Here is a 13,085-nt window from a genome sequence, read left to right as displayed (position 1 = left end):
TTGTTATATCAATTATTCAGKTGTTTATGTTGATTATGTTTGCACAGACCCGATCATTATTATTTAAGAGCTAATTAATTTGTTTTCTATATTCTAAATACATTTGTATTAARTCAGTTTACTGCTGTTAAAMATTCATTAYGTTCACAAAATGGAGTAGGTTTTCTGTGTCAGATTTATTTATGGTTTTACTCTGTGAAGAAAACTATTTACCTCCTCTAGTTAGTATTGGGTAGTAGGTRAGGTATAGGCTGTAGAATGTGCCGTCTGCAGTTCCTAGTGTGAAGATTAATTTTAGATGTTTCTGTTTGTRGGTGACCAACAGGAGGCAGCATAAGCTCTATTTTAATTAAAACAGACTGAAAACAGGGATGTATTTGATCATATTGTATTTGATCCTGAAAACAGGATTGTATTTGATCATATGCTCAATTTACTTTTTTTCCTTCTAACACCCAATAAAGTATAAAGAACAGTAACATTTTGCTGCTGCCTGGGCTCTGCTGATATGTGGAAAGTATGATACTACACGTTTGCCGAGATGTTAATTCTTTTGTGAAATAAAGCACTGAGCAACTGAATACCTCTCAGGTCTCTTTTTTTTTTTTTTTCCAGTGGGTTTCAGACTACAGAGAATCTGCAGTGTTTATAATCAGGAAATCTTTTTTGGTTTTTTGGTTTGATGGTTTTTTTTGGTTTTTGTTTTTTTTTTCCAATTGGAGAGCATTTTAACACTGTAACCAAGAATGCAGTTAGAATACAATCAAGAATAGATGAAAACTGCAGTGAGGATGTTTTATTATTATCCTTGGACCTTGTATGTGTATATCCTTTGCATATTGAGTTACTGTTCCCATGCTGATTTTGTCTGCTGAAGTTTTTAAGTTTACCTTTGTAAAGTACTCTTTTAAATTGGTATATTAAAAAAAATCAGATTGATACACAAGTTTTTCTAACAGCTTAAGTATTGCAAATGATTGGGTGTTTATTTTTAGTGAAATGGACCTTCTGTACTAGTMGAAGGAGCTGTAAATAAAAGGTAAMTACATAGTCTAAAATCTGCATGCCAAGGCATGCAGAAATGGCATCAATACAAAGTGACAGAGCCCAGTGTTGTCTTGTATTCTTCCAAAACTTAAAATTCTGTAACCCTGAGATTTCTCTATAGATGAATTAGYGTTACTGCAATACAAATTAACCTTCCAACACTCCAAAGTCTTTTCCCCAAAMGCCTTTCGGCTAACAAAAGCCTTTTGGAGACATGTACAAAGCATTCCTACAGCATTTACAATATTAAAAGCTTATAKTGAACAATGAAGGTATTCACAGACCAAATTTGAGAGCTCAATTGTATAACCCTGTGCACAATCAGAAGGAAACTATGTACGYTCTACAGATCCAGGGAATTTACCATTGCACTTGAACAGTTTGCATCTGAAGTAGACCATATGGTAGGGATTTTCTTCCTGTCATCAAAAGCAAGGAAGAAAGAATCTGGATTTAATKATTAAAATGCACATCAATTACACAAATTCAAGACAGTTCACATAAATGAAGGAGGTCCAAGCATTTTTGTTGGAGGAAGCTGGTATACACCAGGATTTTTCACCAGACAACAGCAGCCTTCATGAAAGTGGAGTAACAATTTGGGAGAAAGTAAAGCTATTTAGATTTATGTGCACGGCTCCTCTAGGAAATCATAAGCTTCCTAGTTAAAAATTATTTTAATGGATACTAATCATATTTAGTGGGTATGTCCTTCACAATAAAAGGATATTCAATGAGGTATAATTAGAWCTAATTATATTTGCAGACCGGCAGAGGTTCAGACTGTTAATGTCTTCTACTTTCCATCATTTGTCTATGTACTTGCACCTGAATGTAGTTTGAACTAGCTCGCAAGACTTTTTTGGATGTACTTCAATTTTTTTTTTCTGAGCACTGTTAAAATACTGGTAATAATATAAATATAATAATAAATATAATATAAATAAAATACTGGTAAAAGGAAGCCAAGTTCATACATGGGTGTCAGTAAGAAATATCCCTGTGTTATATGTGCCATCAATGTGGCATGGACTTGCTACCCTATTCCTTACCATTTTCCTTTTTAACACGATTTTCAGTATACAATGGGCAAGTATGGTACCAAAACTACTACTACCTACCTGTAAGCAAGCTGATAAATTAATAGTTGGCTGAAACTGGAAAACATCGTTTTAGGGAGATTTGTTATTTCATGACASTAATGATCACTTAAAGCTGTATTTATCAAATAACTACCTGTCCAGTGAAAACGTTCAAACACTCATTACAGCCCAGAACTTGGAATGAGAGAACTGAGYTAGTAATGCTTAAGGAATATGCAAAGTAATAMATTTAGACACCAGGTTAAGCAGAATAAGAGTACCAAACTTCGGAAAAGTAGGGTTACATGATCAARGCAACGGGAGGTAACACGGAGGGGAAGGGCCAGACACCGCTTGCGTGGCGGAGGGAACGAGGAGCCCCAATCTAGAAAAGCTCCATAAAAGCATCTTGTAACTGTTTTCGCCCACATCAGTGGCGTGGTGGCTCGCACATGGCAGCACCTCCAAAAAAAACCAAACTTTCTTTAATTTCACTGATAAACGTAATTTCTCCATTTTAATGACGAATCGCGGACTTTAGAAGCAACAGCCGGTTGCCCCGCTGCTCCACACTATAATCACACCAAGCTCGGCTCCACCGTACTTCCTCGGGCGGAGCGGCGACACCGAACCCGCCCCGASCCTGCCAAGGGTCCCTCACCGAGCGGCGGGCGGGCCGCCCCTGTCCGCAGCCAATCAGCGACAGGCCYGTGGAAGACAAGCGGCGCTTGCAGCCAATGGCTGCCCGGCGGCTGCGCGCGGCGCGGCCCCGCCGGCGGAGGAACGCGGGGGTTTGGGGCCGCCTGGCGCGGCAGGACGGGGCGGGGGCGGGGCGAGGGCAGCGGCGGACACAATCCACAAATAAGCGTGCGGAGAAGAGTGACAGGCAGGCGGCTCGCCCAATGGGAGCGTGGTGGCCGTTAAAGGGCCGGCGGCCCTGAGGGGAGCGTCGGGCGCAGGTGAGTCGCTGGCGCGGTCCCCGGGGACCGGGCGGGGCAGGCGGCGGACCGGCCCGGGCGTGGGGCGGTAGCTCCCCCCGCGGCGTGTGGGCAGCCTTCGGCCCCCTCGCGGGGGTAGAGCGGTGGGGCTCTGCCGCCCTCGGCCCCTCGGGGTGATGAGGCGATTGCCCGTCGYCTTTTTTTCCCCACGAGGAAGTCTCGTTCCTCTTCCTCCTTCTGCCGGGAGAATCGCAGAGCCCCGCCGGCCGGAGAGGCCCTGGCTTGCTGCAGGGCCCACGGCCCCATCTGCTCTCCGGGGCCCGGGGGCCGTGCTGGCCGGGGCAGCCGACCGTGCCCCCGCCTCCCTTTGTTGCCGCCTTGCTTTCCCTGCGGCGCTCCGGGTGGGACCGAGCTGGCCCCGCGGCTCTGCCCGCCCTCATCCCTCCGAAGCGCTCTCCCCACGCGGGGACCCTGTGCTCTCTACCCCTTCGTAGCCGTGGCTGGTTTAGGGAAAGGGCAGCTTTGGCCTCMTAAGTGTATGTCTTCAATATCCTGAATCCCCAGCTGCTTGCCATCTTCCGTGCTTTCTCCCTGCTTCGTTAAATTATTCTTTTAGGTGTTGTTGGTTCCCTTCTGTGCCTGCTTTTCCGTTTGTGTRAACCGCGGGCTTCTTGCAGGGCTGTGTTGGGTGATGTGTTGTGCGGCACCCAGATCCTCCGATACTAAAACCTTCGTACAAAAGCTGCTCCAAGCCAATGTAGCCATCTGTTASGAATCACACAAAAAGTTTTCTAGAAAGCCTTAGGCAGAAGATACTTAGACTCTCTAATTTTGTTTAAATGAAYTTAAGAGCTAGCAGGTCCTCATAATTTGAGGGGGRTTTTATTCAAACATAAGCCCTCAAAGTTTTTTAAAGAAACCATCAAGACATATTTTTTTAAGTCATGATTTTTGTAAAGAATTATTCAAGTTCGATGCTAGCAACAAGTCCTCCAGTCCTGGTGAATGCATGGATGTTTTTGTTTGCTTCCTTGCATGTTTGGGGATTTGTTAACGGTTTGGTTTTTTTTTTGTTGGTCCAACACATGGTCAGAAAATAAGGTGTGAACAATGGAGACAGAACAAGGATACTTCTGTGTTTAGCTATGCCAAAGGTATTCAGTGTATGTATATTCTGTTTATGGAGTTTCCAGCTCAGTTTTACAGTACTTGTTTCTTTTCGAGCGTAACAGTTTGTGTTTCTTTTGTGCAGCGATGAGAACCTTCTTGATCACAGGTTGCTTTTGGCCTGACAGGCCCAAAGTCATAGCTCCATGTTGCCATCTTTTCTGAAAGACCTTGAAGTCTTTATGATGTCATCAGAGTTGTTTGGTTTTTTTTAGTCAATACTTCATATTTCTACCCAAAGTGTAATAGTATGTATTTTGCATTGCAGTTCACCCCAGCTTCTTGTGCACATCACCGGCAGAGCGTGGGAAACTGAAAAGTCCTTGACTTAAAATAAGCACTGCTTAGCCACAACCAACACATTGGTGCGTTACCAACATTATTGTCATACTAATCCAAAACACAGCATGATCCTAGCTACTAGGACAGGCATTAAAGCCATCCCAACTGATGAATTTTGGGKKTTTTTTTTCCCTGTAGCTGTCTAGAATGTGTACAAATCCTAGCTTATTAATATTCTCTTACATACTTTGAATATGTAGCAGTTCATTTTTCCTCAAAGGGTAATATCCTGGAAACTATCTAGCAATGGCAAAAMCCATGAATATCCCAAATCTTTATTTTTGTTAGATAATAAGATCTTTTAGTYGATATATCAGAAAGGCACACAGAGCTATCTCTAGGAGTAAACATACTCTTAAGACAATTTACTGACCCCATTTATATTAATGAGAAAAGACTTGTCCTTAGCAAGGCAATGTGCTTTCAGGAAGGAAAGAGTTAGAAGAGGCAAGATATCCTTACCAATTGGAAGCTAGTAGTTGTGAGTTTTAAAATAYAGTGGTTTTACTGATGTTTCACTGGGAAATTCAGGGGCTTGTGTCAGATGCGTTCTAGCAAAAGTTTAGAAAAGTCTAAAAGAAAACTTTACCTAATAAAGGGATTGGATGCCAGTAGTTTCCAAATTAGTACTGTAGTTCTTAAGGATTATGTCCTTGGCTTATAGCATAAAATCCWAAACTGGGATTAAAAACTTCACAAAGTGTGGCTGGGACATCATTCAGGTGATGCAGAGCACTGATGTAAGGAGCAGTGGACCGACCCACAGAGTGACCTGGTATTTGCATGTTTTAATGCTCAGCCTTCTCCAGAGCTAAGGAGAAAACTTGCTTGTCAGCATTTTCCATGTTGATATAGAACTGTATTTGGAAGCTGATGAAAATTTGATCTGGAAACCCAGCTGATTTTTTTTTCTGTGTTTGTGCCCACATTAAGCTGCTGTGCTAGCACTGAGAAATTTAGAAAGAGCCAGGGTAACTAGAGAKATGTATGATAAATGCGATAAAATGTGACACAAGTGATAAATATACATAAAATCCTGTGKTTCCTTTTTGTTGGGAATGACCAGAACCTTGTTCACCTAGCTGGGGATAAGTAAAGGACTTAGCCAGTATATACCTTGACATAAAAATTCTGCTGTCATTCAGCAGAAATCTGCTAAGGAGTATGCTTAAAGATCAGATAAAAGGTCTCAGAAAAATCTGGTGTAATTCTAATAGATACAGTTTGTCTTCTGATGTAAATTTGGCTTTCTACAGCTGTTTTTTTTTACTATGAGTCAAGTTAAGGGTCTGCATTAAAGCAGTAGGTTATATTACGTTTTTAATAGTTCCATTTTCTTAAGGCCAATTGGGACTTCATTTTCAGAAGGGCAGAAAGTCTCACACATCCTAAGCAGCAGCATGCAGCTTCCTACTTGAATCTGAGGAGTCCTAGGTGCTGGGTAGCTACATGAGAGCACTGTAGCRTGGTATGTGCTGATGCAGGCTCATGCTTTATGCAATTGATTTCTTCTTGGGACTTGGTTTTGCGTATTTGCTACCTAGAAATCATTGGAACTAAGTGGCTTTGCAAGAAGACTAGTGTTTTAATGACGAAAAGTAGTAGAGATTTTTTAAATGCACTGTTTTAAAAAATACTTGATGGTAGCATACTTACCTGTTGGGAATGACAGAATATTGCTTGACATGGAAAACTGCAAGTGAACCACTTATTATAGTCAGTAGTGCATAGGAGATGAAGAAAAATGTCTAAATCAGTATGTACATTATTCCCTAGGTACAGAGTTGTAGTATAATGTGCTGATGTGTATGCTTTAACCAAGTTTAGGGAGAACAATAGTAGGAAAAATACTTAGTAATTTAAAAATCCTGTATASCTGGGAGGGAGTTATTTAAGAATTAAGTCCATTAGTTAGTCACAATTGAATATATAATCTGGAAGCCATTTGCCTTCAGGTGTCTTTACTGCATGAACAGTGAACAAAYAGCAGCTTGAAACTGCATGCAGTCTATAGTGAATCCCTGGCCTGCTTGACTTAAAGCCTTTTGAACTTACCTGCAGTAGTAGGTAACATGGTACAAAACAAAGTTCAAAATAATCCTGAATTGGACCTGTTGCCAAGCAATCTGTGACCAAGATAATTTTTGATTCTTAGTCTTTGCTTCTAGGTTTTGATGGTTGCTGTGGATTGTTTTTATTTTGTAATATGGTCTAAGTTACTCATTACTGCATTAATAGTCCCCTGTTTCTCCCACTCACTCTCCACTTCTATACAGAGTTGCACACAATCCGTCAGGTGTATTTTGGGGGTCCATCTTCTCTTCAGGATCAGACACAGGATTGGCTGGTGCTGAGGGTAGAGGACTGGATGAATTTTAAAGCTGYCATTGTATCTGACATGGGATGTTTAGCAGTATGAGAATGATGCAGGAGGGTTTTATCATGGTCATGTAGTGATTTTAATCTATTTCCTGTTGAAATGTCTCTAATGAATGACATTTGTTGGAACTAGTAGTTATTTTATGACATTCAACAGCTTGCTCCAGTTCTTTTATTTATGATTAAGATAAGTCAGAAGGGCCTCTAAAATGTGAACTTTTCATCTCAAGTTACTTTTTCTTTAAAATGGAAATGGTATCACATTTAAAATAAGTCTCAGAAATTTCAGTCCCCTAAACATTTCATGTTTTTGAAGTAATGATACAACAATTCCAGCTTCTTTTGGAAATAACTTAGCATTCAAACTGAAATGTGTGTGACAAGTTTCAGTCTTAAGCAAATYCTGACTGGCAAAACTCTTTAAGAGCTGAAGGAAAATAGCTGTATTTTTGTAATGGTTATACCAAATCAACCTTAACAGTGCATGACATTCATGTGTTAATGGTTTTATAATTCACAGGAGGTTAGAGAAAGTATCTATGACTACTTTATATTCAAAATTTAAGGAAATAGTTTTCTCTTATCAAATAAGCAATTAGTTCAAAATATGCATTCCTTAAATGATGACTTAGGAGTCAAGTTGTTAAATGAAAATATATAGTGTATGCCTTGGAGATTCATCTTGTTTGCTCTTTTTCTCTTAGGAAGCCTGACAAATAGAAAAATACTACCAAGTGAAGAGAAAATTTACTTCAYGAGAACTGAGCTCTACTTTCATTTGCTTTAAAATTTATTTATATTAGTAGTTGATTAGTATCAGATCATCCCTGTAGTCTACTGTGGTGAAATCATTAGGTTAAGCCTGGAAAAAATGAAACAGTTAAAAAGGAAAAGAAAAAGCAATTTTAGTGTTCAGGAAACTCAAACTCTCCTTAAGGAGATCAGAAAAAGAAGAGAAGTACTCTTTTCAAAACAACTTAATACAACAATTAATGAGATGAAACGGAAAGCTTGGGAGGAAATAGCAGAGTGTGTCAATGCTGTAGGTGAAGGAGAGCAAAGAACAGGGACAGAAGTGAAAAGGCGGTACCTTGACTGGAGAGCACTCATGAAGAGAAAACGTCTGAATGCAAACATCAAAGTAGTAGGTCCTGGGTTTCACCTTCCTTCATCCAATTTAGATGACTCTCTCAATGAAGACATGGATGACAAAATGGGATTTGCAATTGACTCTAGTTTTGAATGGCAAAATATCACTGACTTCAGAGAAGCTGGTGGATCTTTAACAGAAATCAAAGTAGAAGAGGAAGAGGAGGACCCACAGAATTTCGAAGTGAGTGACTGGTGTACACGAGCTATGTGCAATATGGCCTTGGTTTCATTTCGGCATAAGGCTTTTTACTGTGTTTCTTCATAGCATCTGTTTCTGTTTTTTCTGAATGTGTGATTTAAACTGTTGAAACAACTATATTTCATAGAGATGGTATTCAAATCTAGCAACTTGCAATTGTGTGTAACGTCTTGGATGTTGATTATTGATTTGATATCCCTAAACTTTGAATATGTCTTTGCACATGTATTTTCCATTTGTATGTGCCACAGATAAGAATTAGCTGAGTCAATGCAATGAAAATATGCTGTTGAAGGTAATTGGTGATTTTAATATTCAGGCTGCCTGGATGGATGAACAGAGAAGTGCTCTTCTTTAAGAAATGAAAGTATATGTTACCTKCAAGTACAGAAAGAGATAGAATATAGAAAGAAATATACTGTTTGCATTTCTTAAAATGAACCTACAGGAGATGAAAACATTACTAGAATTAATCAGTCAGCCATTCCTCTCCGTCAGAATTTTAGTGTGAATTTGACAAGCAGTAGTGGATTCTATAGACAGGTTGTTAYTCCAAGTAGTAGTGAGACTGTCCTGGGATAGGCAACCAGCTGGAGTGCAGTCAAATGTTGGGATAGTTTTGCTGTTCCTCTTTAAATACATAGTTCACATTTCAGAAAGGGGTTGTCAAACAATTTTGCTTACGGTTTTTTATTGCTTTGGGGATTTTTGGGATGGAGATTTTTTTGTTGGGTTTTTTTTGAGTGGGAGAAATGGGGAAGCAGCTCCTATCTTAACTTTGTTAATGTGTGTGCTGGTGAAAAGTCAGCTTAAGCTGTTAAATGGTAGTGAGAACTACTGTCAGACAGTGCTGAAGAACAGTGTGTGTCTTCTCTAATGCTAGAGGACTGGCGGTGCCATCACTGGTCCGAAGATTTTTCTGAATGCATACCTTCCTCAGTTTGCCTTTCTCTTTCAGTGTATGTATTGGGAGACAATTTATGTCCTACGTGCTATGAATTTGTAGCACATAAGGACTATGATTCTGCATGAAATGTTACAGTCATCTGCTGAGAGCAGTGGTCCTAAGCACCTCATCATCTGCATCAMAAATAGCTTTACAGCAAATGTGATAATACAAAGTGGTTAAAACGCTTTGCTTATTGACCCACTTACTAGAATTGGTAGGGTTAGGAGCATGTGAAAAATGTCAGTGTTAAATGTCTTTCAGAAATGGAATCCTAAASTTAGTGAAGGTTAGGTTAGCTTACATAACACATAGCCTATGGATCCATCTGCTCTGATAAATAATTAGTCACAACAAATGCCTAGTGGCTTACATAAATGTCACTCAGCTCCATGAAAGGTAAGAACAACATATGGTCTTCTAGAGACAGTTTTCTATCAGTTGTTCTGAATGATCTGTAATAACAACTGTGCCATATTTTCTGTATGTACTTGCATGTTCACTGACAAGCCTATTTTCCATTTTTCATTACTAGATATTAATTGCAGATAAAACCTGTTTCTCTTTCTGTATAATGATAGAAAAATCTTCTGACTTAGCATTTTTATTTCACAGCATACAAGTTAAACGCTTCAGAGTAACTTTAAAAGTAAAAAAAAAAATCAGGTTTTTTTTTTAAGTCAAGTTGTGTGTAAAAAATTTATTCTGGCATAAAGGCTGGAATGTAATTCTTGTCTGTYGCATTCATCCCTGCAGTTTCCTATTGAGGAAGAAGAAGAAATATTGTCATCGGTTCTGCCAGATTCAAAAAAGGAAAACGACCTACCAGACTTCCCCCACATTGAAGAGTTTGGAAATCTGAGCTCTGCTCAAGCTAGGCTAGCTTTTGAAGATTCTCACTTGCTTATAAATCTGGAGAAGCAAAARGTGGAGCTGGAGAAACAGCGACTGGACATCGAAGCCGAGAGGTTGCAAGTGGAGAAGGAGCGCCTGCAGATTGAAAAGGAGCGGTTACGGCACGTCGACTTGGAGCGTGAGAGGCTTCAGATAGAGAAGGAGCGACTTCAGATTGAGTGGGAGAAACTCAGGCTAGAGACTCTGCATACTGAGAAACCTGCCCTGGAAAATGACCTCACCCAGACAGAAAAACCCATCATGCAGCCTTTGGATCTAGAAACTGAAAAGTTAAAACTTGAAAAGGAACGTTTGCAGTTAGAGAAAGAGAGGTTGCAGTTCCTTAAGTTTGAGTCAGAGAAGCTGCAAATTGAGAAGGAACGCTTGCAAGTGGAGAAGGAACGCCTTCGAATTCAGAGAGAGGGTCACTTGCAGTGAATGTCTTGACTAAGGTGTCAACATTAGTGTTTTGATGTTTCTAAATTAGAAGTAGTTCCTTTCCTAATATTGAAACAGTCCTAGAGGCTTAACATTCTTCTGTTCAGAGTTGAATGTTGATGTTTAAAAAAATGGTGCTCAATGTCAGTGTGCCTACATAAATGAGCTTATGTGTTAAATTGCTTTTTAGTGTATCAGAACTTTAGTGTTCTRTTCTCTTGTCTTCAATATTGTGCTGTATTAGTTCAGTGTCCTCCTCTCGTAGATGCCTTGAGTCAAATCAAGGCTGAACCTCGTACTTTTTGTCACTGTACTAACAGGAAGGAAGGGTCAGAATWAATCAGCATATGTTGTGAGGACATGGTGCTGACAATAGCCTGTATGGTAAAGAAGTATGATTTAGGCAGAACACAGGAATACAGAGTCATTGATTCATTAAATTTTTATTTCCCCCCCCCCCTTTTTTCCCATCCCCACAATTGGAAAAAGAGTTAAAGAGTTATCTACAAGTTAGCGTGCAAGTAGAATTCATTGCAGTTGTGTTTACTGTTGTTCCATGGCTTGAACTGAATGGGAACAAAGAAAGTAGGTTTGTTTGTTTGTTTGTTTGTTTGGGGTTTTTTTCATGAAGTATTCATGTTAGGTAGTTACACATCCGCCATACTTACTATAATCTGGATTGTTGGCTTCGCCAGGTCATTAATAATGCTGTGTGGAGAAGAACACCTGTGTTAGTACAGCACAGGAATTTACTGACGGATTAGGCATGCTGTCTGATGAGTCTGATGATCCCCTGAAGGAAATCGTTAGACCATGTTTTTCCTTGAAAGGCAGTAGTTGGTGATGGGAGTGTCAGGAATGGAGTTTTGGAGGTTGACCACAACCTAAGGAGCACTGAGCTTCAACACTTATTACACTCCTTGCTGGTTCTGTCTGGCCAGCACCAATGTCAGGTCTGCAAGGCAGCCAGAAGAAGCTTCTAGGGTTCTCCATGTGATATATTTTAATTAGACAGAYGGTTATGGTCAGTGCTMTAGGCTCTCAGTATATTTCATAAGYGGTGTATTCATATAACAAAGAAAAACCCCAAAAAACARYCAAGGAAGGAAGCTTTCTATTATTTCATATATGCTAAGTCCCAACTGAGCCAGACTTGACCTTTCTCATCTTTCTGCAAGTAACTGTTTTGTTAACTCTGTTGGAAATTTAGGACTATGAGAATACTAAGTCTAAACTTATGTTGGGTGATTTAGGTGAATTCTTGTGYAAGTAAATATATTTATACCACTACAGGTTTACTTTTATTCTGCAAAGAAAATGTTATTTTTTTATTACTTAAACAAGTGTGCTYCTACAGTGGAAATAAATTTGACTACTACACTCCAGAATGGCTCTTGAGACTTTTCTTCACAGAGGAATGAGGCTACATCTGCAGAAACCTGGATACTGAGCAGTGCAGCATCCCAAAGCTGCTGATGCCTGTATTCATGTGTGGTCAGTCAGAGAGATGAGGCACCTCAGAGTTGGACTTAATCAACTGGGACTTATTTGAGWAGGGAAAAAGGAAAGCAACACCAACCAGTTAGATAGAAATGCCCTGGGCAAAGTTAAGTCTCTTGAGTTTTTCTTCCTGAATGTGGTGGACTGGCCTTGGTTAGATGCCAGGTGTACATCAGAGTTGTTTTTTCACTTCAGCTGGACAGGGGAGAGAAAATACAACAAAAAGCTCATGGGTGGAGGTAAGAGCAGAGMCCACAYAGCAATWATMATCAYRGCAAAACTGACTCAACTTGGGGAAATTAGTTTATTACCAATCAAGAATAATGAGAAATAAAAGTAAATATTTAACYACCTTTGCCGCAGCATTTCCTTCTTCCCAGGCTTGACTTCACGCCTGATTTTTGCTGCTTCCCTGCAAGTGGCGCAGAAGGATGGGGAATCTGGGCTGCCGTCAGTTCATCACACACTGCTTCTCCTTCCTCACAGGGAGGACTCCTCACACCCTTCCCCTACTCCAGTGTAGGATCCTTCCCACAGGAGACAGTTCTCCATGAATTTTTATAAAAGGAGTCCTTCCCCCAGGCAGCAGTTCTTGAAGTGCTGCAGTGTGGCTCCCTTCCACAGGGTGCAGTCCTTCAGGATCAGGATGTTCTCCCATGGGTCCCCTGTGAGGTCTCAAGTTCTGCCAGCAAACCTGATCCAGTGTGGGCTCCTCTCTCCAAAGGCCCACAGGTCCTGCTAGGAGCCTGCTCCAGTGCAGGCTTCCACTGGGGTCACAGCCTCCTTCAGGTGTTTCCCCCTTCTCCAATGTGGGCTCCTCCATGGGCTGCAGGGGAGCYTCAGCTCCAGAACCTGGAGTGTCTCCTGCCTGTCCTGCTCTGATCCTTGGTGTCTGGAGCTATTTTGCTCRGATATTGTCATTCCCTCTCTCTGGCTGCAGTTGCTCCTGTGCATTTTGCCCTTGTTAAATTCATTATCCCAGTGCCACTACCACTGTCACT

At 40.6% G+C, this 13,085-nt stretch overlaps 1 protein-coding gene across 4 annotated transcripts; it reads left to right on the top strand.

The window, feature by feature from the left end:
* The first annotated feature begins 2,995 nt into the window (after nt 1–2,995).
* Nucleotides 2,996–11,185, top strand: MSANTD4 (Myb/SANT DNA binding domain containing 4 with coiled-coils). Of its 4 annotated transcripts, none has more exons than XM_057372472.1 (4): nt 2,996–3,088; nt 4,503–4,599; nt 7,660–8,288; nt 10,009–11,185. In XM_057372472.1, exons 3-4 carry the CDS (start codon nt 7,827–7,829, stop codon nt 10,582–10,584), a joined length of 1,038 nt encoding a protein of 345 aa, XP_057228455.1. In that variant the 5' UTR covers nt 2,996–3,088; nt 4,503–4,599; nt 7,660–7,826; the 3' UTR covers nt 10,585–11,185. The 4 variants fall into 4 exon arrangements, with proteins under 4 accessions (XP_057228455.1, XP_057228457.1, XP_057228456.1 ...); XM_057372473.1 differs by lacking the exon at nt 2,996–3,088 and adding an exon at nt 3,114–3,603; XM_057372474.1 differs by lacking the exon at nt 4,503–4,599.
* Nucleotides 11,186–13,085: the final 1,900 nt, after the last annotated feature.

Source organism: Malurus melanocephalus, unplaced genomic scaffold (genome assembly GCF_030028575.1).
Source record: "Malurus melanocephalus ecotype Western Australia unplaced genomic scaffold, MMel_1.1 scaffold_172, whole genome shotgun sequence".
Classification (NCBI taxonomy): Eukaryota; Metazoa; Chordata; class Aves; order Passeriformes; family Maluridae; genus Malurus; species Malurus melanocephalus.
The sequence above is the reverse complement of the archived record's forward strand: the minus strand, read 5'-3'. Positions and strand labels throughout refer to the sequence as shown.